The 26,960-nt window shown below is 35.2% G+C and overlaps 1 protein-coding gene across 1 annotated transcript in view; it reads left to right on the top strand.

Moving 5' to 3' along the window:
* Window positions 1–26,960, top strand: part of LOC134534530 (protein O-mannosyl-transferase TMTC1-like) — a 489,863-nt gene that overhangs the window by 170,901 nt on the left and 292,002 nt on the right. Inside the window, exon 3 of the mRNA XM_063373013.1 lies at window positions 18,934–19,007. Within this exon, the coding sequence (XP_063229083.1) occupies window positions 18,934–19,007 (74 nt within the window). The remainder of the gene's footprint in view (window positions 1–18,933; window positions 19,008–26,960) is intronic.

The raw sequence follows: 26,960 nt of genomic DNA, 5'->3' as shown, positions 1-26,960 counted from the left end.
TTGTAGCGCGCACTTCAGCAGTGATGAATTCATGGTTTTAAGAATATGAAAACTTAAAGAAAACACTACTAAATAAAATATTTTGAAATTTAAACTAATCATATTTTTATTTCACAAATTAATTCTTCGGTGTTATACCACCTATGCGAAAATTAATTACTAAATCTAAATAAGTCTAAAAATAGGAATTACCCACAATATTCCATAAGTTCAATTTAAAGAATAATAATTTTGTGAAATATCGACTAACAGAGACACTTTATGTGCCTATTAAGCCCGCCTTACACGATGTTTTAATTTCTGCCATATAGTCTGTCATCTTCATTGGTATAAAAGTAAGCATGACAGTTTGTACATCGGTAGATAAAAATGAATTTGGTTCTTCATACACACAACGATACGAATGTGCCAACAGAAAAACAGCTTCCATAGTTGCCGATCAAAGCAGCCACATATATTAGTATAAATGAACACATCACTATAGGCTGAACAAATACTGAAAAACACGAAAATTTCAGCAGTAGAATCGAAAATTATATAACCTGGAGAATGGATATTTTTTTTTTCCTAAACTTAATTTGCCTGAAATTAAACAAAGATGTCTTAATATTCAGTATGTAAAAACATTCTGTGCAATTTTTAACTTGATAAAAATTGAATTTTTCTGCTATGCTATTGCTCAAATTCAGTAATATTAAGTAAAAATTAATAAATGGAAATGGGGTCTGATTTAATGTAGGTTTTTTATGATATAACTATAAAATTACTTGCAATTATTCACTTCATCGAGATAACTCACAGCAATAATTTACTTATTTAAATTTGCAAGGTTCGCTTTTTTTAATTTTATTAGTTTTTAAATTTTTTTAAATATTTTGAAGTAAATAAATATATATATATAAAGTTTCTTCCATTGATGGGATTTGAACCCAATAAAAAATTTCTTCATAAGATTCGGAGACACACACTTTGCCAATACGCTATCAAAGTACATTATAAATTGTAAATATCTTGTAGGTAATTAGCGTAGTAATGCCTTATATCTGACGTATTTTTAAAGTTGCAATTACTCCTTATATGACTTTTTCAAGTTTACAATTGGTATTCGAGAATAGTTTTGTTACTCAAAATTTTCATTTGACACTGGCAACCCCCCAACCCCCAATTGTTTACGAATTGATGTGTGTGTGTATATATGTATATATATGTATGTATATATATATATATATATGCTGCGATGTAGGGTTCTTCTCCCGCCTGTGGGCCTCATTGGCCAACGACAAGCCACAGGCGGGAGTTCAACCGCAGTTTGTCACAGTTCGTCAATTTCCAAGCTCCTGAGCTAGTCGAACCGCAGGACTGTCAGTGGGCATAGCCTCGCAACTGGGGAGCTTGTAAAATGACGCCCGTGACTTGTCGTCACTATTACAGAACACCACGACACGTCCCGCAGGCGGGAAACTCGACCACACTCACATTTCAGAGTCAAGCCTCTGGTTGTAAGTTGATGCTGCTGGCAAGTGGCGGTACTATGGGATGTGAGATATAGGCCTAAGTAATTATTCCCCCGTCCCGCCAAACATCCCTATAAGCCCATTTGACTTAAAAATGGAGAGATAAAAAAAATATTAAATGCAGTCCGTTCCTGATCTTTAAAGTCGGATGATTAAAAAAAAAAATATTAGTGCTACTGTATTGTGTGTAATTTTTCGAAATTTTAATACTAATAAAAATCATATTCAAATTGTAGTTTTGATAACGATTATCTAAAGGCGTCTGAAACTCTTTAAAATATATTTTAATATTAAGTACATTCCATTCCATACCATGGGGGGAGGGGGAGGGAGGTTGAACGTAGTTCCACACCACCCCAGACCCTCCCAGTCGACCACCCTCTCTAAAATTGAACGCTGGTCCCGCCTATGCTGCCTGCTCGGGGATGGAAGCGGTTGCAGTAGCGGAGAGGTGACAGGGGAGTAAGTAAGGGAGCAGAGGAAGAGTCGCCCAGATGATGAATCGACGTGGCAGCAGCCCGTGCAAGAGTTGCGCGCCAGACGCCCTCCCAAGTCCCAGCCGCCGCGACGGGACGAAATAAATCGAGTGCCGAGTGCGTTCACACCCGGATCCATCGTCGGAAAACAACGGAAGATACCAAAGATTCGAAAGATGAAAAAAATTGGTTGTCTGTAAAGTTGGTTTACGGACGATAGTTTAACGTGACAACGTCATAACAAAACATTGATGAAATGATTACATACTTTATGAATAAAATTGAATCATATTTATTTTAATAATAATAGAATAAATAATTGAAATTTTACTAGTAATAGATTTTTTAAATGCAAGAATAATTAACCTTTATTGCCGAAATTTTTGTTGTAATAAGCAATGAAAAACACATTAACTTTTCACTTCACTTTATAAACAGTCGAGTGGAAGAGAGATAAATGCGGCGCAAGCGTACAATGAGCGTAACGGAACAATGTGTGTAATCGGACACAGCGGAACGGAACTATGTGTGTAACGGGACACAGCGTAACGGAAAAATGTTCCTAACCGGACACTTTTTTGTGCGCGAAGTCGGCGTTCATCGATTTGTTAGACGTTGTCACGTCAAAAAATCAAACTGGATAAATATTTTCCATACATTAAATAGAATAGAAGCATTTTATTACGTTGAATTTTATCACCATTGTGCATATTTAGAAACTAATGATAAAAATATGCATGCAATTAATCATTAGCGTTTTTTCAGTGATGATTGATAATAATAGTTGTCACGGAACTATCAACAACGGACACTCATTATTGTTTTTTATTATTAGTTTTAGGAAATGTGTACACATTTATTTTAGATATACAGCTTTGCTGCACATGCCTTTGTGTTTATTTAAATTGTGTGACTATTTTCCCTAAAAATTAAAAAGTAGAATTTAATTTAATTTTTATTTCTTTTTGATAAGTCAGTAGTATAGGAATGGGCATACTGGGACTGGGTTCTGGGTGTGGATTGTGATTGTCGGTCCGCCATTTTGGATTGTGACGACACGGCGGCCATCTTGGAGGAGTGTAACGGGACACAGCGTAACGGGACATAACGTAACGTGACATAACATAACGGGACAAGTAGATCACGGCGGCCATGTTGGATCCACCATTTTGGATGACGTAATTGTGTTCTCGAAAATTCCGGCATTGTGTTTTCCGCCATTTTGGATGATGACGTCACCGTTACAATTTTCGTTACGGCCACCATCTTTAACTTTTTTATTTATTATCCGATTTTAACGAATTTTTTTTTAAATTTATAAAAAATTCAAATAATAAAATTTTAATAAAAAATATTTAAAAAATAAACTTTTACGACACGGAGTTCGGAGTCCTCGGTTCGAACCCGGTGAGGGCAAAAAAATTAAAAAATGGCGACCGATCCTTCCCTCACAGTGACTGCTGGCATACTGACTCCCACCACTTTTTTCATAGCATATATATCATCCGGCAGTATGACGTCATGTACGCCATCTTGAAATTTGGACGCCATCTTGAAAATCTTTATTTATTATCCGATTTTAATGAAAAAAATTCCAAAATTCATCAAAAAATTAACGTATTTGAATTCTGTTTGATTATATCGATGTACGTCCTTGGTTCGATTCCCGGCGAGAGTAAACGGTCGATCCTTCCTCCATGAAAGCTACCTAGACTGATCTACCACCAACAATACCAAGGTATATATCGTCAACTGGTATGACATCATGTCCGCCATCTTGTCTTCATCCGCTGGAGACCACCATCTTGTTTTCGTCCGCTAGAGTGTGCCGATACCATGTAGTATAATTATCTGGTCACCATACTTGTGTCCTCAACTGTTGACATTGAACATTGACCTTTACCTTGAACCTTGACCTTGAAAATTGACCCTGACCTTGAAATTTACCTTGACCTTGAAATTTGACCTTGACCTTGAAATTTGACCTTGAACTTGAAATTTGGCCTTGACCTTGAAATTTGACTTTGTCCTGGAAATTTGACTTTGCCTTGTCGACCATCATGGATCCGACATTTTATGTTCAGTACATGCTACCAGAGGATACCACCTGCTGGAGTACGCCATCTTGTGTGTGTACTTGTATTATAGAGTACATTTCCATCTGGATAATTTTATTCTAACCCGCTACAGTGCAGTAATCATTTATTACCGAGGTGCCCCCACCATCATGAAATTCGACCACCATCTTGAAATCATGTAATAATGTAGCTAGAAAAGCGGGAAAAAATCCAAAATTCATTAAATAAATCACTCATTAACTTACATATCGATTCGATCCGCTCCAGTCCTTGGCTCTATCCTCGATCGATGCAAAACATTTAATTTTATGAAAAAAAAAATAATTCCAATAAACCATGTTCAACATTCGTAAAGAGACTTTAAATCCTCTACTACCATCATCATATCAGACGACAAGACTACCATATTGGAAATTCGTAATTGTAATGCTAGAGATTCGGGAAAAAGTTCAAAACTCATTAAATAAATTTGTAATCTATATACTGATTGATTAGATCGACTAAGGTCCTTGGTTCGATCCCTTGTCGATACAAAACAACTTTAATTTTAAAAAAGTACCAGAAAAGTGTAAGGTTCGAGGAATAAAACACCTAAAATTCTTTTACAAACATAATATTTATTACACAATTTCTATCCTACTACAGAATCACTTGCGAAAGCCAGCAATCTTATAAAAATTTAGCCCTGCATAGACGTACAACGACTACTTCTTAGCTCCAAATGGCTCCAAATGCTCCAAACGGGCCTCCAAATGGCTCCAAAAGCTCCAACAGCCTCCAAATGCTTAACACAGTTCCAAATGGCTCCAAATGCTCCAAACGGTCTCCTAATGCTTGACAGCTCCAAATGTTTCCAGCATCTCCAAATGCTCCAAATGCTTGACAGCTCCAACAGCTCCAACAGCCTCCAAATGCTTGACAGCTCCAAATGTTTCCAGCAGCTCCAAATGCTCCAAATTCTTGACAGCTCCAAATGCTTCAAAAGGCTCCAAATGCTCCAAATGACTCCAAAAGGCTCCAAATGCTCCAACAGCTCCAAAAAAAGGCTCCAAATGCTCCAACAGCCTCCAATGCATAACACAGCTCCAAATGGCTCCAAATGTTCCAAACGGCCTCCAAATGGCTCCAACAGCCTCCAAATGCTTAACACAGCTCTAAATGGCTCCAAATGCTCCAAACGGCCTCCAAATGCTTGACAGCTCCAAATGTCTCCAGCAGCTCCAAATGCTCCAACAGCTCCAAAAAAAAAAGGCTCCAAATGCTCCAACAGCCTCCAAATGCTTAACACAGCTCCAAATGGCTCCAAATTCTTGACAGCTCCAAATGCATAACACAGCTCCAAATGCATAACACAGCTCCAAATGGCTCCAAATGTTCCAAACGGCCTCTAAATGCTTGACAGCTCCAAATGTCTCCAGCAGCTCCAAATTCTCCAACAGCTCCAAAAAAGGCTCCAAATGCTCCAACAGCCTACAAATGCTTAACACAGCTCCAAATGGCTCCAAATGCTTGGCAGCTCCAAATGCTTCAAAAGGCTCCAAATGCTCCAAATGGCTCCAACAGCTCCAAAAGACTCCAAATGCTTCAAAAGGCTCCAATTGCTCCAAGAGCTCCATCTTCAATTGGTTCCAACTGATTCCTATTACTTTTATCGAACTTGGCATGATTACTAACATGTCTTTATCAGTATACATTTTGACTGGCAGTGGTAACGTTTTTTACACCTTTAAGTTATAAGTTTTATTTAGAAATCAGATTTCGATAAATGATAGCTTCCATCTGGAAAGAAAATATATTAATTTATCTTCAAGTTTATACGCATACATTTAATTTAATCCATTATTGTATGTAGCCAGCTTCCCTCAGTTCTTTGAGTATGAAGGATATTTCTTTAATGTTCGAATAGTTTCCTGCACAAAGCGATCCATGTAGTAGTCGTAGCCTGTTAACCAATATGTTAGGATCTTCCCATGAGGTATAATCAATCTCTTCTGCTGCCTTCATCATCCTTGCATGTTTATAATAAATATTATCTCTGGTGTCTATCGTTTTAACACCAACCACAAGGTCACTTTCGTCATCTTGCCAGTGATTATCACAAGCTTTATCAGGATAATTTATTTTATTACGTCGTTTCCATCGTTTTGGTCTCAAACCACCATCACAGTCTTCGCTCTTGCATGCTTTTGGTGCTTCAGTACAGTACTCAATCATGTCAGCCTCAGATGTGTCACCACAATCTTCAATCATGCCAGCTTCTGATGTGTCACCACAGTCTTCAATCATGTCAGCACCACAAACTTGATCAGGATAATTTATTTTATAACGTCGTTTCCATCGTTTTGGTCTCAGACTGCCATCACAGTCTTCGATCTTGCCTGCTTTAGGTGTTTCAGTACAGTACTCAATCATGTCAGCCTCAGATGTGTCACAACAATCTTCAATCATGCCAGCCTCAGATGATTCATCAAAGTCTTCGACCTTGTAAGCTTCAGGTGGTTCTCCATCTTTCACATTTTCATGGAGACGACTAGATATTGGAGTAAATATATTTTCATTTCTAATGTGGTTACAACTTCCTTCGTTTGTTTTAAATTTTAAATTATTATCTTGATCTAGATCAGTAATTTTAGCATTAGCTTTTTCGCCTTCGTTCCTCTTCCGCGATGTTGTAGCCCAGTCTTCGTTATCTTTATTCATCTTAATTGTACAGGTCTTGTAATGTCTATCCAAGTAATATCTTCTACCAAAGGATTTCTGACACTGACTGCAATGAAATGGTTTTTGACAAGGACCCAAATTACACTCGCTTCTCTCATGTCGTTTAGCATTCTTTCTCAAGGTAAACACCTTGCTACAGTATCTACAGTGATGACGTTTTGATACAGCAACAAATCCCGTTTCAGGATTCATTTTAGTTATTGAGACTAATGCCAGATGCAAACTAAGAGTTTTAAATTAGATATATTACTTAAATAGAATTTTTTAATTATTTCATCAGCGAGAATTAATTTATCTCATTCAAAGGTACTTGTTGCAAGTAGTTCTGCTTTTCAACAACAGATGTTGCCACATGTTACTTGCAGGTAAATAATATTTAGTTCTTTTATGCGGGATGCGGGATGCTCACTAACGATCGCAAAAGAAGGATGGCTTCGCTAGACTCCAAGGAGAAGGAAGTTCGTCCATCCTGTTAGTGCTTCTTAGATTTCTCAGAGATTATTTGACTGAGTAATGATATTTTTTTTTTTTAAATTTCCACCTGATAAAAATATTACAAGTGCTGATTTATTGGCAGAATTTCAATAATTAAATGCAACCTTGAATAAAAAAAATGACATGACTCATTAAGTAAAAAATTCTTCATGCAGAGATAAATTCCTCATCAGTAACCAGAAGCACTCGGAGAAAACCATCAGATGTCTAGTCAGGAATAATCAGAAGCACCCAGAGAAAACCATCATAATATTGTCAAGAATAAACGGGAGCACACGGAGAAATCCACCATAATATTGACAAGAATAATCAGGAGCACACGGAGAAAACCACCGCAAGTTTTCTTTGATATCATAAAATTTCAGGGAAAAACAAAAAAAATAAAAAATAAAAAAAAATTAATAAAAAATTAAAAAAAAATAAAATAAAAAATACATAACATTCTGGCTTGTACTAGAACTCTATCTTTGTTCAACAATGAGAAGTTCACAAGCTAGCAGAATATATTTATGTATTTTTTATTTTATTTTTTTTTAATTTTTTATTAATTTTTTTTTATTTTTTATTATTTTTTTTCCCCTGAAATTTTATGATATCAAAGAAAACTTGCGGTGGTTTTCTCCGTGTGCTCCTGATTATTCTTGTCAATATTATGGTGGATTTCTCCGTGTGCTCCCGTTTATTCTTGACAATATTATGATGGTTTTCTCTGGGTGCTTCTGATTATTCCTGACTAGACATCTGATGGTTTTCTCCGAGTGCTTCTGGTTACTGATGAGGAATTTATCTCTGCATGAAGAATTTTTTACTTAATGAGTCATGTCATTTTTTTTATTCAAGGTTGCATTTAATTATTGAAATTCTGCCAATAAATCAGCACTTGTAATATTTTTATCAGGTGGAAATTTAAAAAAAAAAATATCATTACTCAGTCAAATAATCTCTGAGAAATCTAAGAAGCACTAACAGGATGGACGAACTTCCTTCTCCTTGGAGTCTAGCGAAGCCATCCTTCTTTTGCGATCGTTAGTGAGCATCCCGCATCCCGCATAAAAGAACTAAATATTATTTACCTGCAAGTAACATGTGGCGACATCTGTTGTTGAAAAGCAGAACTACTTGCAACAAGTACCTTTGAATGAGATAAATTAATTCTCGCTGATGAAATAATTAAAAAATTCTATTTAAGTAATATATCTAATTTAAAACTCTTAGTTTGCATCTGGCATTAGTCTCAATAACTAATATGAATCCTGAAACGGGATTTGTTGCTGTATCAAAACGTCATCACTGTAGATACTGTAGCAAGGTGTTTACCTTGAGAAAGAATGCTAAACGACATGAGAGAAGCGAGTGTAATTTGGGTCCTTGTCAAAAACCATTTCATTGCAGTCAGTGTCAGAAATCCTTTGGTAGAAGATATTACTTGGATAGACATTACAAGACCTGTACAATTAAGATGAATAAAGATAACGAAGACTGGGCTACAACATCGCGGAAGAGGAACGAAGGCGAAAAAGCTAATGCTAAAATTACTGATCTAGATCAAGATAATAATTTAAAATTTAAAACAAACGAAGGAAGTTGTAACCACATTAGAAATGAAAATATATTTACTCCAATATCTAGTCGTCTCCATGAAAATGTGAAAGATGGAGAACCACCTGAAGCTTACAAGGTCGAAGACTTTGATGAATCATCTGAGGCTGGCATGATTGAAGATTGTGGTGACACATCTGAGGCTGACATGATTGAGTACTGTACTGAAACACCTAAAGCAGGCAAGATCGAAGACTGTGATGGCAGTCTGAGACCAAAACGATGGAAACGACGTAATAAAATAAATTATCCTGATCAAGTTTGTAGTGCTGACATGATTGAAGACTGTGGTGACACATCAGAAGCTGGTATGATTGAAGATTGTGGTGACACATCTGAGGATGACATGATTGAGTACTGTACTGAAGCACCAAAAGCATGCAAGAGCGAAGACTGTGATGGTGGTTTGAGACCAAAACGATGGAAACGACGTAATAAAATAAATTATCCTGATAAAGCTTGTGATAATCACTGGCAAGATGACGAAAGTGACCTTGTGGTTGGTGTTAAAACGATAGACACCAGAGATAATATTTATTATAAACATGCAAGGATGATGAAGGCAGCAGAAGAGATTGATTATACCTCATGGGAAGATCCTAACATATTGGTTAACAGGCTACGACTACTACATGGATCGCTTTGTGCAGGAAACTATTCGAACATTAAAGAAATATCCTTCATACTCAAAGAACTGAGGGAAGCTGGCTACATACAATAATGGATTAAATTAAATGTATGCGTATAAACTTGAAGATAAATTAATATATTTTCTTTCCAGATGGAAGCTATCATTTATCGAAATCTGATTTCTAAATAAAACTTATAACTTAAAGGTGTAAAAAACGTTACCACTGCCAGTCAAAATGTATACTGATAAAGACATGTTAGTAATCATGCCAAGTTCGATAAAAGTAATAGGAATCAGTTGGAACCAATTGAAGATGGAGCTCTTGGAGCAATTGGAGCCTTTTGAAGCATTTGGAGTCTTTTGGAGCTGTTGGAGCCATTTGGAGCATTTGGAGCCTTTTGAAGCATTTGGAGCTGCCAAGCATTTGGAGCCATTTGGAGCATTTGGAGCCTTTTGAAGCATTTGGAGCTGCCAAGCATTTGGAGCCATTTGGAGCTGTGTTAAGCATTTGTAGGCTGTTGGAGCATTTGGAGCCTTTTTTGGAGCTGTTCGAGAATTTGGAGCTGCTGGAGACATTTGGAGCTGTCAAGCATTTGGAGGCCGTTTGGAACATTTGGAGCCATTTGGAGCTGTGTTATGCATTTGGAGCTGTGTTATGCATTTGGAGCTGTCAAGAATTTGGAGCCATTTGGAGCTGTGTTAAGCATTTGGAGGCTGTTGGAGCATTTGGAGCCTTTTTTTGGAGCTGTTGGAGCATTTGGAGCTGCTGGAGACATTTGGAGCTGTCAAGCATTTGGAGGCCGTTTGGAGCATTTGGAGCCATTTAGAGCTGTGTTAAGCATTTGGAGGCTGTTGGAGCCATTTGGAGGCCGTTTGGAACATTTGGAGCCATTTGGAGCTGTGTTATGCATTGGAGGCTGTTGGAGCATTTGGAGCCTTTTTTTTTGAGCTGTTGGAGCATTTGGAGCCTTTTGGAGTCATTTGGAGCATTTGGAGCCTTTTGAAGCATTTGGAGCTGTCAAGAATTTGGAGCATTTGGAGCTGCTGGAAACATTTGGAGCTGTCAAGCATTTGGAGGCTGTTGGAGCTGTTGGAGCTGTCAAGCATTTGGAGACCGTTTGGAGCATTTGGAGCCATTTGGAACTGTGTTAAGCATTTGGAGGCTGTTGGAGCTTTTGGAGCCATTTGGAGGCCCGTTTGGAGCATTTGGAGCCATTTGGAGCTAAGAAGTAGTCGTTGTACGTCTATGCAGGGCTAAATTTTTATAAGATTGCTGGCTTTCGCAAGTGATTCTGTAGTAGGATAGAAATTGTGTAATAAATATTATGTTTGTAAAAGACTTTTAGGTGTTTTATTCCTCGAACCTTACACTTTTCTGGTACTTTTTTAAAATTAAAGTTGTTTTGTATCGACAAGGGATCGAACCAAGGACCTTAGTCGATCTAATCAATCAGTATATAGATTACAAATTTATTTAATGAGTTTTGAACTTTTTCCCGAATCTCTAGCATTACAATTACGAATTTCCAATATGGTAGTCTTGTCGTCTGATATGATGATGGTAGTAGAGGATTTAAAGTCTCTTTACGAATGTTGAACATGGTTTATTGGAATTATTTTTTTTTTCATAAAATTAAATGTTTTGCATCGATCGAGGATAGAGCCAAGGACTGGAGCGGATCGAATCGATATGTAAGTTAATGAGTGATTTATTTAATGAATTTTGGATTTTTTCCCGCTTTTCTAGCTACATTATTACATGATTTCAAGATGGTGGTCGAATTTCATGATGGCGGGGGCACCTCGGTAATAAATGATTACTGCACTGTAGCGGGTTAGAATAAAATTATCCAGATGGAAATGTACTCTATAATACAAGTACACACACAAGATGGCGTACTCCAGCAGGTGGTATCCTCTGGTAGCATGTACTGAACATAAAATGTCGGATCCATGATGGTCGACAAGGCAAAGTCAAATTTCCAGGACAAAGTCAAATTTCAAGGTCAAGGCCAAATTTCAAGTTCAAGGTCAAATTTCAAGGTCAAGGTCAAATTTCAAGGTCAAGGTCAAATTTCAAGGTCAGGGTCAATTTTCAAGGTCAAGGTTCAAGGTAAAGGTCAATGTTCAATGTCAACAGTTGAGGACACAAGTATGGTGACCAGATAATTATACTACATGGTATCGGCACACTCTAGCGGACGAAAACAAGATGGTGGTCTCCAGCGGATGAAGACAAGATGGCGGACATGATGTCATACCAGTTGACGATATATACCTTGGTATTGTTGGTGGTAGATCAGTCTAGGTAGCTTTCATGGAGGAAGGATCGACCGTTTACTCTCGCCGGGAATCGAACCAAGGACGTACATCGATATAATCAAACAGAATTCAAATACGTTAATTTTTTGATGAATTTTGGAATTTTTTTCATTAAAATCGGATAATAAATAAAGATTTTCAAGATGGCGTCCAAATTTCAAGATGGCGCACATGACGTCATACTGCCGGATGATATATATGTTATGAAAAAAGTGGTGGGAGTCAGTATGCCAGCAGTCACTGTGAGGGAAGGATCGGTCGCCATTTTTTAATTTTTTTGACCTCACCGGGTTCGAACCGAGGACTCCGAACTCCGTGTCGTAAAAGTTTATTTTTTAAATATTTTTTATTAAAATTTTATTATTTGAATTTTTTATAAATTTAAAAAAAAAATTCGTTAAAATCGGATAATAAATAAAAAAGTTAAAGATGGTGGCCGTAACGAAAATTGTAACGGTGACGTCATCATCCAAAATGGCGGAAAACACAATGCCGGAATTTTCGAGAACACAATTACGTCATCCAAAATGGTGGATCCAACATGGCCGCCGTGATCTACTTGTCCCGTTACGTTATGTCCCGTTACGTTATGTCCCGTTACGCTGTGTCCCGTTACACTCCTCCAAGATGGCCGCCGTGACGTCACAATCCAAAATGGCGGACCGACAATCACAATCCACACCCAGAACCCAGTCCCAGTATGCCCATTCCTATACTACTTAAGTCATATTGTATTGCTTAGTAAGAAGATTCGCTGATAGAACAAAATGTGTCTCACTTCACTTTTTTTTCAAACAGTTTTGTCGATTGTAATAAAGAATATAAATAATAAAATTGTTTTTATTTCATGAAAAAATGTTTTGAGATAATGCTGTAGTGCACACACATTCTAGTTGACATAGTTTATCACTGACTGGCAATGTGGGCTACTGAGGGGAAAAGAAACTGGTTGTCCTAAGCCACTCCTGGCTTGGTAAACCTTATCTGAACTGAGTCATTCCTAATACGTAGGGACCGGAAAAATTCGCGGATTCAATGACCTCTAGGATAGCCTCCATTATCCTCTACATTTCTCAAGTAAACACGCGTGTTCATTGGGTACTAAATTGTGAGGCGTCTCCACTGGGTAGCTTGTGATTCGACGCTTCTTTGGTCGATAGTCTCTCATTGGCCCAGAGAGCTCCAGTTAAACTGCGAGCCAATAGCAGAACCAGCAGAATTGTACACATGTTTGAATTTCAGCCTATCACGAAATTAAACCGCGAATTTTTCCGGTCTCTACTAATACGTTCTGAGCTGTCAAGTGACATTGTCCATCTACAACGCCACTTGGGCTCGAATCATTGCGGACTGACTTCAGCGCTCGGTGGCATCAAACCAGGCTTCGAGCTGATAACCATATACATATTCATACTTCACCCCTATATTTGTATGTGAACAACAGTTCTTTCTGGTACAGAAATAAACCGTTCTATTTTATTTTTTTTTACTGGCAGACATTTGCAGGTCGTCAAAAGTGTTATGTCACATCTTTGAGAGGTGGACAGTGGTGACCAATGTTGTACCACCTGTGTTTGATTTGAATTTGTTTTGAAGTACTCTCTCTGAGGACAGTATCAGAGAGACATCCACATTAACCAACAATCTCAAAAACTTCTTCTTCTTCGGGCGCATTCTCCTAACGGAATTTGGTGGTCCAAGTAGCCATCTCTGGATGTAATGTTCCATCAAGGAAAGGCTCTTCTGATGTGTAGTTGTACCATCTTCGAATGTACTTCAGCCAGTAACTCCTCCTCCCAACAAACCTTTCCCCTTGCATCTTCCCATCAATGATTGAGTTGCAATAGCTGGTATATCTCGCTTCTCATAATAAACCCTAGATATTGAGTTTTCTTTGCTTTGTATTGAGTAGCAGTACTTTTTTTCTTCTTCATCCGTTGAAGAACTTCAATGTTTTAGATTTTCAGCTCTCAAGATATGTGCTGTAGATATGGATCAAGAATCCAGCTTTCGCATCCATAGATAAAAATTGATAACATGCATCAAAGAATCATTTACATTATTATTTGCATACTAAGATATCATATTATATAGTTATTTTATAATAATAATAAATTTTCTTCTTTCCTGTTTTATTATAGATTGCCTGACCTAAAGGTTACTGTATTGCATTTGGCACTTTGACATACATAGAAAAAATTAAATATGTTAGGTTAATTTTGATGCATCTTGATTTTTTCCCTTACATTTCAGTCTTATCGACTTGCATTCTGGTATTATTTAGGTGTTATCGCTATTCACCATGTAATGGCTGCCTCTTATAGAGACATGTAATTGAAATAATACCGGCAGCTACGGGAGGAACAGCTTAATGGCACACTACAGTCGATCGAATGCGTGCAGATCACAAGAACTTGTTCCTATGAGTGCGTGACGGGCCTCGGAGGAGTTCCGAACGCAGACGAAACAATACCCAAATGAAGGCGCAGTCATAAAGGAACGCCCTCTCCTTGCCTGGCGCGGTATCGACTCTTGTGGACGCGTCTACCCGAGGCAGCGCCAAGCCACGCTTCAAAGAAATTTAATATCTTCCTGCCAAATGGATTCCGCTTTGAGCCAAATCCTACTTGATTGGTCTTTGTTGCGCTCGACTACTGTCTTCTTTTTTTTGGGAAGTATTTGCAGAAAATATTGCATTTTATTAGATATTTTTTTTCATACCGTGCAAGTAGTGAAATAAGAATTTAAAAAGAATGAAATATCGAGAAAATCGTTTATCTTTAGAAATAAGGGTTTTTTACTTGACTGGAGAACCGAATAACGCACTTTCAGATGTAAAATTTATTTCAAAAGTGATACATCGTAGATAAATAAGGTCAAATAATACAGTATTACTGAAGAAGAAAAAAACAACGCTTTAAACATAGTTTAACATAAACTTGTTTAGACATAATAAAAATAAATATATGAATATGAAAATAACTATCTCCAATTTCGAGGTTTATGACTTTTTTTACTATCATGTTATTTATATTTTTCGATTTTTAATTTAATCCACTTAAAATGCTTTGTTCTTACAAGCGAATTGAGAAATCACTATGCCAAAAATTCAGAATTTAGTTTTGCTTTTTTTTTTCCTTTCAGAATTGTTTACATAAGATTTACTTGTACCGACTTTAAAAATGTTTTCCTTTTGTCAGTCTTGTTCTTTCACGTTTAAGAATCTTTAAAACCACTTAACACATCATATTTCATGTCACCATTTACTCTGTTTATAATCAGTATTTTTTATCACTTCAACTGACATCTACGGAACACATCTTTATGGAATCCTAAATTTCATTTAACATTTAATAAAATATTAATTTAGCTAAGGGTTTATGCTGGATTACTTAAAGAACTTCAAAATTCCAAAAAATAAATAAAAAACCACTGTTGTTTAAAGAAAGTTATCATTCTAAATCATATTGGAATTTCATAGCGAACACTGACGTTGGGTAATTCTCAAAGAAGTTTTTTGTTGCACTCTGGCTTCTGATATGAAAGTTGCTGGGTAAATATATGTTCAACAAGTTAATGCACTTGTCGTGAGTCAGGTTATTCAAGACGGTAACATACAATGACTCATGCCAGAATATTAAGACAGAGAGAGTGATAAAATTCTAACATTTGCATGTAGTTATTTTGGGAAATCGTGGTAAAAAAAAACCGAAATCATAATTGACGGGCGAGTATTTAAAACCTTGAATGCAAGTTCAGTGTATTACCATTACGTTCCCCTTGAGACGCTGAAATACACATAAATGCGGCCTTCTCATGCACCAATTAAAGTTCACACCCACATACACATTGTCTCTTATTTTCTAGAGTTGTTAGGTACCTAATTTTTTTTCATTACAGACGTTTGTAATTTTTGAAACATAACATATTTTTTTGTGGTTTGCTATTTTGTCTTAACAGTACTGTTTTAGACATGTACGTTTTTATTGACTTGAACTAAAGAAAAAACAAAATGAATTTTTAAACAATTTTTTTCAAAATTAATATATTTGTTTTGGTAATTCCGTGCCAGAAGCCTTAATAATCCATGTTCATTCACTTTTTTTCCCCTTAGTGTTAGAGTAAAATATTGGTTAAGTAAGGTATGTCACATGAATATAATCCTCTCAACAATATGTTGTTAATTTGTTTCCAGAAATGTGTGTTTCCGCACGTTAAGGTAATCACTAATCAGTATACAATAAATGTGATTGTGGTGTCCCTTACGTGCCGCTAAAACTCTGCAAACCACTGTCGCAGTCCTATGGGGGTTATGTGGTATGGCAGCCCTCCATCCTCCATCCATGAAAAAGATTACTGGTTCGGAGGGGGTTGGGTTCGAAGATTTTGGGTGTCAAAATAATGAATCACACCAGTGGATTTCTTAAGCGAAGTCGGTGCTGAAGTGGCCGAGACTTTTCAGAATGTCCTGGAAGGTTACAGAACGTACTGGAAGATTTCAGATTGTACTAGAAATGCTGCATTTTTCGTAACGCCAGAAACAAAAGTTTTTTTTTGTCAAATCCCATAAATTAATTTATAAATTTCACTGATTACATGGGCACCAGTGAATTTAGATCTACTTTCATTGCGTTATTACATGTGTACCAAATACTTTTATATCATAAAACATTTTCTATCTTTTATTTTTGTAAAGCGCGTGACGGCCACGCACAATTTTTTTTTTTACAAACTGATCATTCATCAACTAACTCCCAAGTTGACGGTAACACTTATTTAATATTTATATACCTACATCATAAAGTTTTTTTTGTATTTTCGTCATTTAAATTATTTAAGGGCTATCTTTAAAATTTTAACATTGAATTTGTGGTTCTGCAGACATATTCACTTAGTGTAATAACATGAATGTAAACAGGAGTGCCAGTCTTCGTAATTATCCACACTCGCGCGACGTTTCAACCCATGATATTATACCAAGTGAATGTCTGTTGAAAATATTTTTGGTCATGTCAAGTTATAATTTTTGAAAAAGTACTTAATGAAAAGTAATGTCAAAAAAAAAAAAACGAAAAAACCTACATGGCGTGTCAGACCGAGCATTAGATTAGGGCGCTGAAAATTATCGAATCCAAGAACCGTTGAATGAATTGAATGTTAAAAAAACTATATGTTTATCAATTCTGGTAACTTCCAAATGCAAAATTTTTTTTTAATATTATCTAAGTTTGATAATATCGATTCTTGCAACCATTTAATTATAAGTTTAAATACCTTAAATGTATCGGATCTGAAAACTTCCGAAACCAAACCAGATAATGCTGACAAAAATTTGGTTCATCTGCATTGCAAAAATTTTATTGCCCAATCCTGTAGTGGACAGACAGAGCAGGAAAATACCGTTCCTTTGTGTTCTTTGATGAAGGGCCCTAGAACATATGAGTATTACTTCGGTCTGAATTGTTTCAACATCGAAAATAAACGCTGGCTCACTGCTTCTCCACGTACACAACCAATGCTATTAACGTAAAAGTCCATCAGCTTATTTTTTTTTTTTGCAGATAGTTGACGGCACACTCGAACACAGCTACAGTATTGATGAGCGAGAGGGTGCAAAAGAAAGAGGATGGTGGGGAAACGAACGATCTAGAAGAGGAGAGATGAACATTGTTCGGGTACGTCCGAGCGCGAACACAATGCGTTATCGCTGCCGTTCTCGGCATCGCTGAGCAGGTGGAATGAAAACCTTTCAGCATCATTGTCAGTCACGCGACTCATCATTTACCTGAATAGTAATCCAGCTGGTGATACTTAACAAATAGTAGGCCTACGTTTAACGGCTTTGGTGTTAGCGTGTTATGAATCTTTTTTCAAGCTAGACGGTAGCGTTACAAGAGATAAAACACATTTGCCTCAAAGTTTGAAATAAACATTAAAATGTTTTATGGTGTTGTTCAAGTTATATTAATCTTATTGATCAGATTCTTGTTTTGAAAGAATAATATCTTTTTACATTGCCCCATTTATTATTAACGAAGTACTTATATGAACATAATGATATTATTCTGCAGTGCTAGTGGATTCATACTTGAATCAGTCTGTTCGGAAATACCATCTCTGTTTCAAATGAAACTTGTCAGGAGATAAAAAAACGGCCATTTCTCCGGAGATGTAGCCGTTCCAACTAAACTGCGATCTGGCTGATGCACATTGCAGTAATATAGACGCAATATATAAATGGTATTTTCACAAGAAACACAATTCCGCGTCATTAGATTTAGTTCATACAATATAGGGAGTTTGTAAACAAACAGATTCGCACCACCGCAAATTTATGAATAATAACCATTTAAATATTTTCACCCACAACGGCTTTTTCGAATAAACATCCCAAATTTTATTTAACTAATTTTTTCTCGAACAGGTCCATTAAAACAAACCTTAAATCATGGACGGCCATCTTAAAGCCTGTGCAGTGCGAATGCAGCAAGAAACAGTTAGCCTTTCGGTTGGTCGTGCGGTTAAAAAAAAATATCCACGTGTTGACAATCACGCGATTCTTTTTCCGTCGCATCGGGTCTTTCGCGTAGTTGTTATTCCAGGTGGATGGCCTGGAGGTCACTGGAAGTCACCGCCCAGTGCAGTGGCAGATTTCATTTCCTGTGCACGTGCTTCGTGCTCGACGTGAGCACGTGCGCGTGTATCTGATGACCTCGCTGTAGTGAACAGCCGGTCTCACACGCGATGCTACTTTTTTTGTTGTTATCATTTCTGTTTTTTAAAGGCTGTTTCTAAAATTTTCAACGCCGATACTTCCCCTTCATTTGTTGTTCTGCCGCAAATATTTAATGTCATGATATGTTTTCCGTAAATTTACGTCACTTTTGCGACATTTTACATCAATTATATTACACTTTGCGAATACTAATTGAAAATGTTTGTGGCGGACCAAAAAATTTGGGGGGGGGGGAGGGGGGATAAATTTAAAAGTTTAGAAATAGCCCTTAAATGAAAGTGGCGAGTGTGACCGAGTCTTTAAGACGAAAAGTCGGTGGTCATAAAAATCTGACGGCTGGTGTGTTGCGGTTGTGTTACAGGTCGCTGGTATCGTGGGCCGCGCTGACGTACTGGCGTGTGTGCTGTTCCTGCTGTCTTTCCTCGCCTACCACGGGTGAGTGAGCCATAAAGTAACAACAACAACAACAACAACAACAACAACAACAACAACAACAACACAGTGTGCACAGGGTGTTTCAGCATTCGTGGTACATACGCTATTAAGTGTGATCTAACACAGCCATGCAACGTATGCTTGGAACTCAACCGTTGATAAAACAGGGATGATATCCGAAGACACTATACTGTACTGCTGCTAAACTTGTTGGTGTATGCTTACTGCTGGCGCCAGTACCATTAATAGTACTCGTTGATTTATAAATAGACCCTTTTGTTGTGTGTGTGTTGTCGGGACGATATACACTGGCTGTCACTATTTTTTCAAAAAAAAAATATATATACATATATATATGTCAATGGTACTGTTATACTCTTGTACTCTGACCCTTAGAAACATGCATAAAATGTTATCTATCATAAAACACACACTCTAGGACACAGGTAGCTAGGTAACAAATATCAATACATAGGGATAGAATCCAGATTTTTATTAATAATAAAATTGCTATTCATCAGGGACAACTAACATAGGTGTAGAGATAAAAATCAATATTAATATAATTAGATAAAAATCACAGAAAAACAATCCTAACGATACTGAACATGACTCGTGGATATGCGCTTATGTAAATTAAAACATCAGGAAAATACGTAACACACATGAATCGTTCACAAAAGTTCGTTAGTGTAAGTTTAGAAAATCAATCAAATGATATTTTTACGGACGCATTCTTACATAACAGAAAAATGTTTGAAATCATAGCACAATTAATTTGTATGATTACTATTTATGTTTATATTTGGGTTCGTATTTGCCTTGGCTTAACTCAGTTTATATGGTAGAGACACGAAACTTGTACTCCCATTTCACCTCTGGGTATCACAAAATAAAATAATAATTTAAATCTTGGAACTAACAATTCATGACGTAGTTCAGGATAATTGACACCTTTTACGTGAAAACTAATCAGTTTGTAGTCAAATCGAAGTGATTCACGAATAAATTACATACAGCAGGGTATGTCTATGGGCGATACAAAATGCAAGATCTTTACTTACAGATTTTCACTCCTAATAACATATCCGTCAGAATATGCCCTTATAAACTTACATATTATTTATTTATACGTCGTTTAAGCTCATCCTGAGTGTCGGATGGCATAATCTAGCTAGCTAACTTTCAAATTTAAAATAGGCCTCACGCCTTTGCGTCGGCATCAGACGCCTTCATACAACCAAACTTTTTAATTAAGACGTTCTAGACGCCTCACATCTAAAACACGGCCTCTCATTGGCCGAAACCAAAATCGGTTAGCGTAATTTACAATATAAATACCGTAAATAACACTCATTAATACAATTGAAAACACAAAAATGCGGTAAATTTAAAACGAAAATTTCCAACAATGAAAATTTCTTTAAGTAATACCCCGAATAAAATCATCGTTTATTCGTTAAGTTCATTAGTCCTTAGAGGGGTATACTCAATTGGCTGACCATATAAGTCCATTTCAGGTCATAGAGCATAGCTCTCGTAGATATACATAATTAATAAAAATATATTTAAATAACTTTTGCGGGCGAACAATATACAAATTAAATAATAAAATTTCATAATAATAATAATAACAATCAAAATAATAAGACTTTATAAATAATAGTATCATTAAAATAAGTCATAACTTTCTGTGCATTATGAAAATAGTAACAGCACAACACATATTGCTTTCACCACCTTTGGACAGTTTTCGTACTAATGGGCATGCAGTCATTTGGATTTTTAGCGAAACGTTAGTAACATGACCAATATTTCAACATACAAATTATTTTTATGATATAATTTTATTTGTCAAAGTCGTTTAGGGTAAGTATTTTTATTGAAGCACATTTTGACTTATGTATATTTTATTATTTCGTTAACTGTTTCTTTTTGAATAAATCTCATGAAAAAAAAAACTCTAAACAAATTTGTGTTGAAACAAAATAAAACACTGTTCCGAAGCTAACGGATGCATGCACGTATCGGGGGATGCGCGTGTCGCATCCCTAGAAATCTCGAGTTAGTGGACGCGTGTAGGTTTCCATCGTTATCCTTGATGAACATTCGGGAGCGAATTAAAGATGTCCGCGTCCGCTACGATGCAATCCCCACGGATACCTTAGTTGAAGGATCCATTCAGATACTATTCGCAAATAGCCGACGTGTGATGGTGGTCAAAGTTGGGACCTATATTTTTAGTTATGTCGTTTCTAGTTTTTAATGCAGTAAGTATTTTCAATTTAGAAACTTTCCACATAAGAACACAATTTCATGCGTCAAAACACAAATAAACATTAGTAAATTTGGACAACATTTTGTGTCTATTGGAATGTTATTTTCAAGCGAACGAACACGTCATTGCTTGGCGAGTGGAACAGTGCAATCAACAATTATTTAACTTTACCTAAATGGAGGCTTGGGCATGTTGCCAGAATATTTCTATAGTTTTCTAAAAATTGTAACAGGCTTCGCCAGAGCACAAAAAGTAATGCGTGGATATTTTCATTGGGTAACTTTCATCGGTTATCAAAACACATAGTTTTTTAAGGAATAATTATAAAATTAAATTTATAAAGGTAACCCTCGGTAACATGGGCCACAATAGCAAGATATATGAAATAGTTTATTGCCTGTGTTTAAAGTTTTCATTAAAATTTTCATTTACATTATTGTATGGTTATAATTCAATAACACGTTATATTAGTAACATTATACGTATATGGCGTACGTTTGTAGAAAGTAGTCATTACAATTTTTTATCTCTTTTTTCAGTTACAAATTGTTATAGAACAACAGTGTTTAAAAAAATAAACATAACCTTAGACCATATGAATAATCTATTTTTTAACAATGAAGATATATTTTTTTAAAAAAGGCCTAGAAGTTTCTCAGTTAAATTCTTATAAACAAACACAAACTCACACCCTCTCTTTGTAATAGCTATAAAACTCACACCCTCTCTTTGTAATAGCTATATGTATATAAAGTACTTAGGTAAATATAAAAGCTATAATAATAATTTATTCATTAATCAACGACACCATCTACGATCCGTGCAACTAGACTGTAACTTAGTGTTCTTGTTAAGAGAAATAGATTCGAGTAGCAAAACAAATCATTCAGCGGGCGGTTGTAAATACAACTTCTGCCTCCTGCTGCTATATACCTTCTACATCACATCAATACATATGGCAGAAAGTGAAATGAGTAAGACTGCTATTAGGAATACATTGGCAAAAATAGTGTACAAGGAAAATTAATTATCATTTGCTAACTCTTCTGCCACAATATTTCTTACATATCAATAATTTACAAATCCCATCAGTTTTGAAAAAAGGTAACTTTTGCTCAAAAGTTAATTATATTTCACAATTTTGGCACACGGAACACTGTTGATTATTGCTGCCCATGTATAAATATGGCGGATTTATTTATACATATTGGAATCCTAATTATTCCAGTGAAAACTTTTGATTGATATTATGTATGCAAACACTAGTGTGAGGCTTGAATTATTCATACAATTATAATATAGAAAAAAGAAATAAAAAGTTGTAGCCTACTATCTATCTTTTGAGGCATATTGTTGTGTTACATAACATAAAAGTTTAAAATAAAAGAAAATTAACATATTGTACATTAAATTTTTTATCTTCTATAAATTGAAAATGGTTGAACAGTAACCTAGTTCTTTGGAAAACCATAAAATTTATTTATTTTTTTGCAAAAAAAAATGGAGGATAAATTTAGCTGCCATGAAAGTAAAAAAAAAAGGAATTTTTTCTTAGAATAGACTGAAGCAGTTATAAAGAGAATAAAGTCTATTTTTTTTTTCAGTTAGTATTTTTATGCATGGTCGGTAGTCGTGATCATTGAGTGCAGTAGGTGTCGACAGCGACCCCATGATGACATTGATAGTCCACTGTCATGTAGGGCCCATTGTCTCAGGACCCTTTGCATAGCTGTTTAAAGTCCAAGTTGTTCCAAGGACAGTTTCTTTGGCGTATCGCAGCTCACAGATGCGCTTACATATTAGTAAACTTCGGGGAAAGCTGTTTTCCTGTGATAAATTTGTAGATAAAGATGAATAATCATAATTTTTTTTTAATATTTTTAAAAACCTTTTATTCATTGTTGTAAAAATAAATATACAATTAATACTGATATTCTAAAATTGCATTGCAATTTTTTTTGTTAATACAAAAAAAATATTTATTTTTACTAAACAAATAAACAAAAGGAAATATTAAATTTTCTCCTCAGTCTTTGAAGATACTTTTTTTTATTTTTTATTCCTTAAATAAGTTTCGAAAATGTTTTAAGAGGTGTCGTTCACAAGTCTCTAATTCTGTCGGTAGCAGCAACTAACTCAACTGCACGAGTGTACTGGGATGAAAAGCCAGTTTTAATCGTGACCCGCGCGAGATTTTGATGGGCGTGATATGCACGGCTTACTTTTAGAAAAAAAAAAAAATACCGTATTCAAAATATTCTCAATTTGTCGGGTTATCGGCTCACGATTAGCATACACGTGCGCCCCACCGGGCGTGTGCTCTCTGTCTACATGTGTCGGATGTTGTTATCTGTGTGGTTTTTCGCTTCAGCGCTCAGATGCGGAACAGCAGTTAACAATGAAGGCTTGAAGGGTGGGAATTCGACGAAATTCAACGGGATTCAACAGGCCAGGGATTAGAATCCGAATAAAAAATAAATGATGGCACACGGACATTTGCAGTTATTTTTTTTTTATTCCGAAGCACAAAGCTTTCTGTAATTTAAATACACACGTTTCCACTTCCTGTTATAATTCACTTCCTTTTAAATAAAAATAATTTAAAACTAATTAAACTAAAACATTTATTCGTCAAATAGGCATTTAAAGAGAGTTTTTTAAATTATTTTTTTTACAATGTCGAGTTTGAAAATATTATTTCAACACAATAATTATACATTACGAATTAAGCACTAATGCGTGTTTATACCTATTACGTATAGAAAAATATAGTTATATTTATGTTAATATATATATTTAATAAGCATAACACATGAAATCGACATTACCTTTTTCAATTTTTGATTTGTTTCAATAATATCAAAAGAACTTTATAGTTTTCAATTATTATTACTGACGTAAACTCGCTCTTTCGAATCATCCACTTGAATCACAAAGCCATTAGTGACTAATAGTGGGCGTTTTATCCTTCACTCGCAAGTAGCATAGCTAAAAGAAAAATACATAATCAACTCCAGATGAAGTCAATAACAACGGAGTTTGTGTGTTACAGATGCAATAGTAATCGCAGTTACCAAAATTACGATCCAATTGTAGAATTGATATCAAAACGAAGTTTAATAACAACTGACCGACACTGCGATCAATTCGTTGATCATCAGGTCTAAAGAAAGCAGTCCAACTTTCTCTTAACGTAACCGTAATTTAATCAGTTTATTGCTTAATATTTTCAGAATATTATCTTTTTTTAGTAGAAAGATTAATTTTTAACATGCTTGTCCCAAATACCTACATTTTGATGCGATTTATGTTCATTAAGTTTTGGAAAACGTTTTATCAAGGGCCCTAGTAAAATTTGGTTTGCTACTGTAATGAATAAAAATACATTTTTTGTTTAAGACAAGTTAAAAAAATTCATACGAAATTTATTTAAAACGTCTGAATTGAGATAACTAAAATAATTCACTTAATGTAGGGCATAGGTTGGTCAAGACCGCTATGAATTTTATGAAATGTTTTGGCGATATATAAACTGTTTTGCTGTTTGCATTTTTTTTAAACGATAGATAGTTGAGTATTTACTGTGAAACTTTTCATTTATAGTCACAGTTTTGGTAGTTATAGATAATTCTTTCTGGCCGAATATTAAAATAAAAATCCGATTACATACAACCGTCAGAGAGAAGGTAAAATTAAAAAAAGAAAAAATATATATATTTTGGCCACACTGTTCTGAAAAGAATCCTAATACGGGAATCCCTAAAAAATAGTTTGGGTTCCAAAACCACTGATTTTCCAAATAAATACTCAATCACTGGGAGGTACTGGTAGTTGAGTTCGAACACACTACCTTCTTTGCATACGCATTGCTACCCAGCGATAACGGCCACTGAGGTCCGAAAGAAATTGTAAGTATGTACATCTAATGATTCTTGCAATGAAGAATATTGATTGTAAAAAAAATTCACAAACATAAGCTATCACTGGTTTAAACTGGTTGTCACAGGAAAAAAACTCAAGACGGGAAAGCGAAGTTGAATATGGAATAATTTTTGACGCCTAGGCATGTAACATTTGACATCAGATTATTTTCCGCGTGTTTATTTATGGGTCTTTGTTGTTATTTCTTGGGGTCTTTTCTACAATTTGTAACAACCAGCAATGGCGGGCATTCATGAAATGATAATATGTATGTAATAATGATTTAAGTCTTTTTTTTCGGAAAGGATTTTATAGTTTTGACATATTTTACGATACTTTTTTTTAACATTAACACCAAATAAACACAATTTTAAACTACTTAACACCAGTAATGAAATACATTCACATTCGTAAATAAGATAAATAAAAATGTTTTACAAGTACTTAAAATATAAGCATGTGATTTTCCAAATGCTTCTCGAAATTTCATTTAAGGATGCAAAATAAATGGTACTTAGTCTTTTTTAAGATCCAGTGCTGCCCGCAAAATAACATTATTTGTAATCCTTATACATACCGCCTTTTACAACATTAATAGATTTTGGTGCAAAAAAAAAACATTTCTTCCTATGTTTAGCTAAAGTACGCCTGTACTTGTTCTCACCTTTAAGTTAAAAATAAGAGTTCATTAAGTGATTAATCACATTTCCATGGAACAAAAATTAGGGATAAATAAATTGCAGTTTAGTACACGAGAAAATATTTGTTTTGTAGCTTCGCTAATGAAAGTCCTCACTGTGATTACTAGACGAAGGGCTATTTATTACTATTAAATTTTTTCTTTATCATAGGAGCAGCAATATAAAAAACTAAATAACCCTAAAGTTTCAGGTTTGTAAGAAACAATTAATGTAAAGTATCGTAGAAATTTTATAATTTGAGATGTATAAGAAAACATAAGACATCACATACAATATAAAAAAACGAATTAGCATTGCATGACCATAATTTTTATATTTAAGTATGTTCAAACATTCAACATATCCCTCTAGAGCCACTTTGTTATTTATTTCATTTACAGAAAATTTTGAATAGAATCTCATTCAATACATTTTTTTCCGTTTTAAAATAAATGTTAATATTTGTCCCTAGAAGGTGTTTGTTTCTATTCTAGCGACGTGTTTTTTTTTCATAAGATAATATTTAATGAACTTAATATTTTGTTGTGATATACTTCACATGAACATAAACAATGACACACAACAACAATATCGATGAAACACACAAGCATAAATAAAACAACGAAGAAAAGTTTGAAAAACAATACGGATTTAATTCAAAACAAATCCTAGAAGCTATGCTTTGCTGATCGTTACTGCCGAGGTATAATATACAAATATATTGTTACTTGATGTAAGTTTTTGGACATACGCCATTGCTACGCCATTGTATGTCCAAAAACTTACATCAAGTCATGCGCTCCCATTGCACAAATCTTTTAAAGATAACATATATATTGTTGTCATATCCCCAACACAAACGTTTCAGTTTCAGGTAGATTAAAAAAATACTACACACACACACACACACACACACACACATATATATATATATATATATATATATATAGTCGACACAATAACTAAAGCGATTTTTCACAAATCACTTACAAAATGATACATAAAATCGTTAAATGGAATATCTCGATCAACTTCGTTAATGAGCAATATCCGACCAAATGGGTATGAAATGGG

The sequence above is a fragment of the Bacillus rossius genome, chromosome 7 (genome assembly GCF_032445375.1).
Source record: "Bacillus rossius redtenbacheri isolate Brsri chromosome 7, Brsri_v3, whole genome shotgun sequence".
Classification (NCBI taxonomy): Eukaryota; Metazoa; Arthropoda; class Insecta; order Phasmatodea; family Bacillidae; genus Bacillus; species Bacillus rossius.
This window is presented reverse-complemented; position numbering and strand designations above follow the sequence as displayed.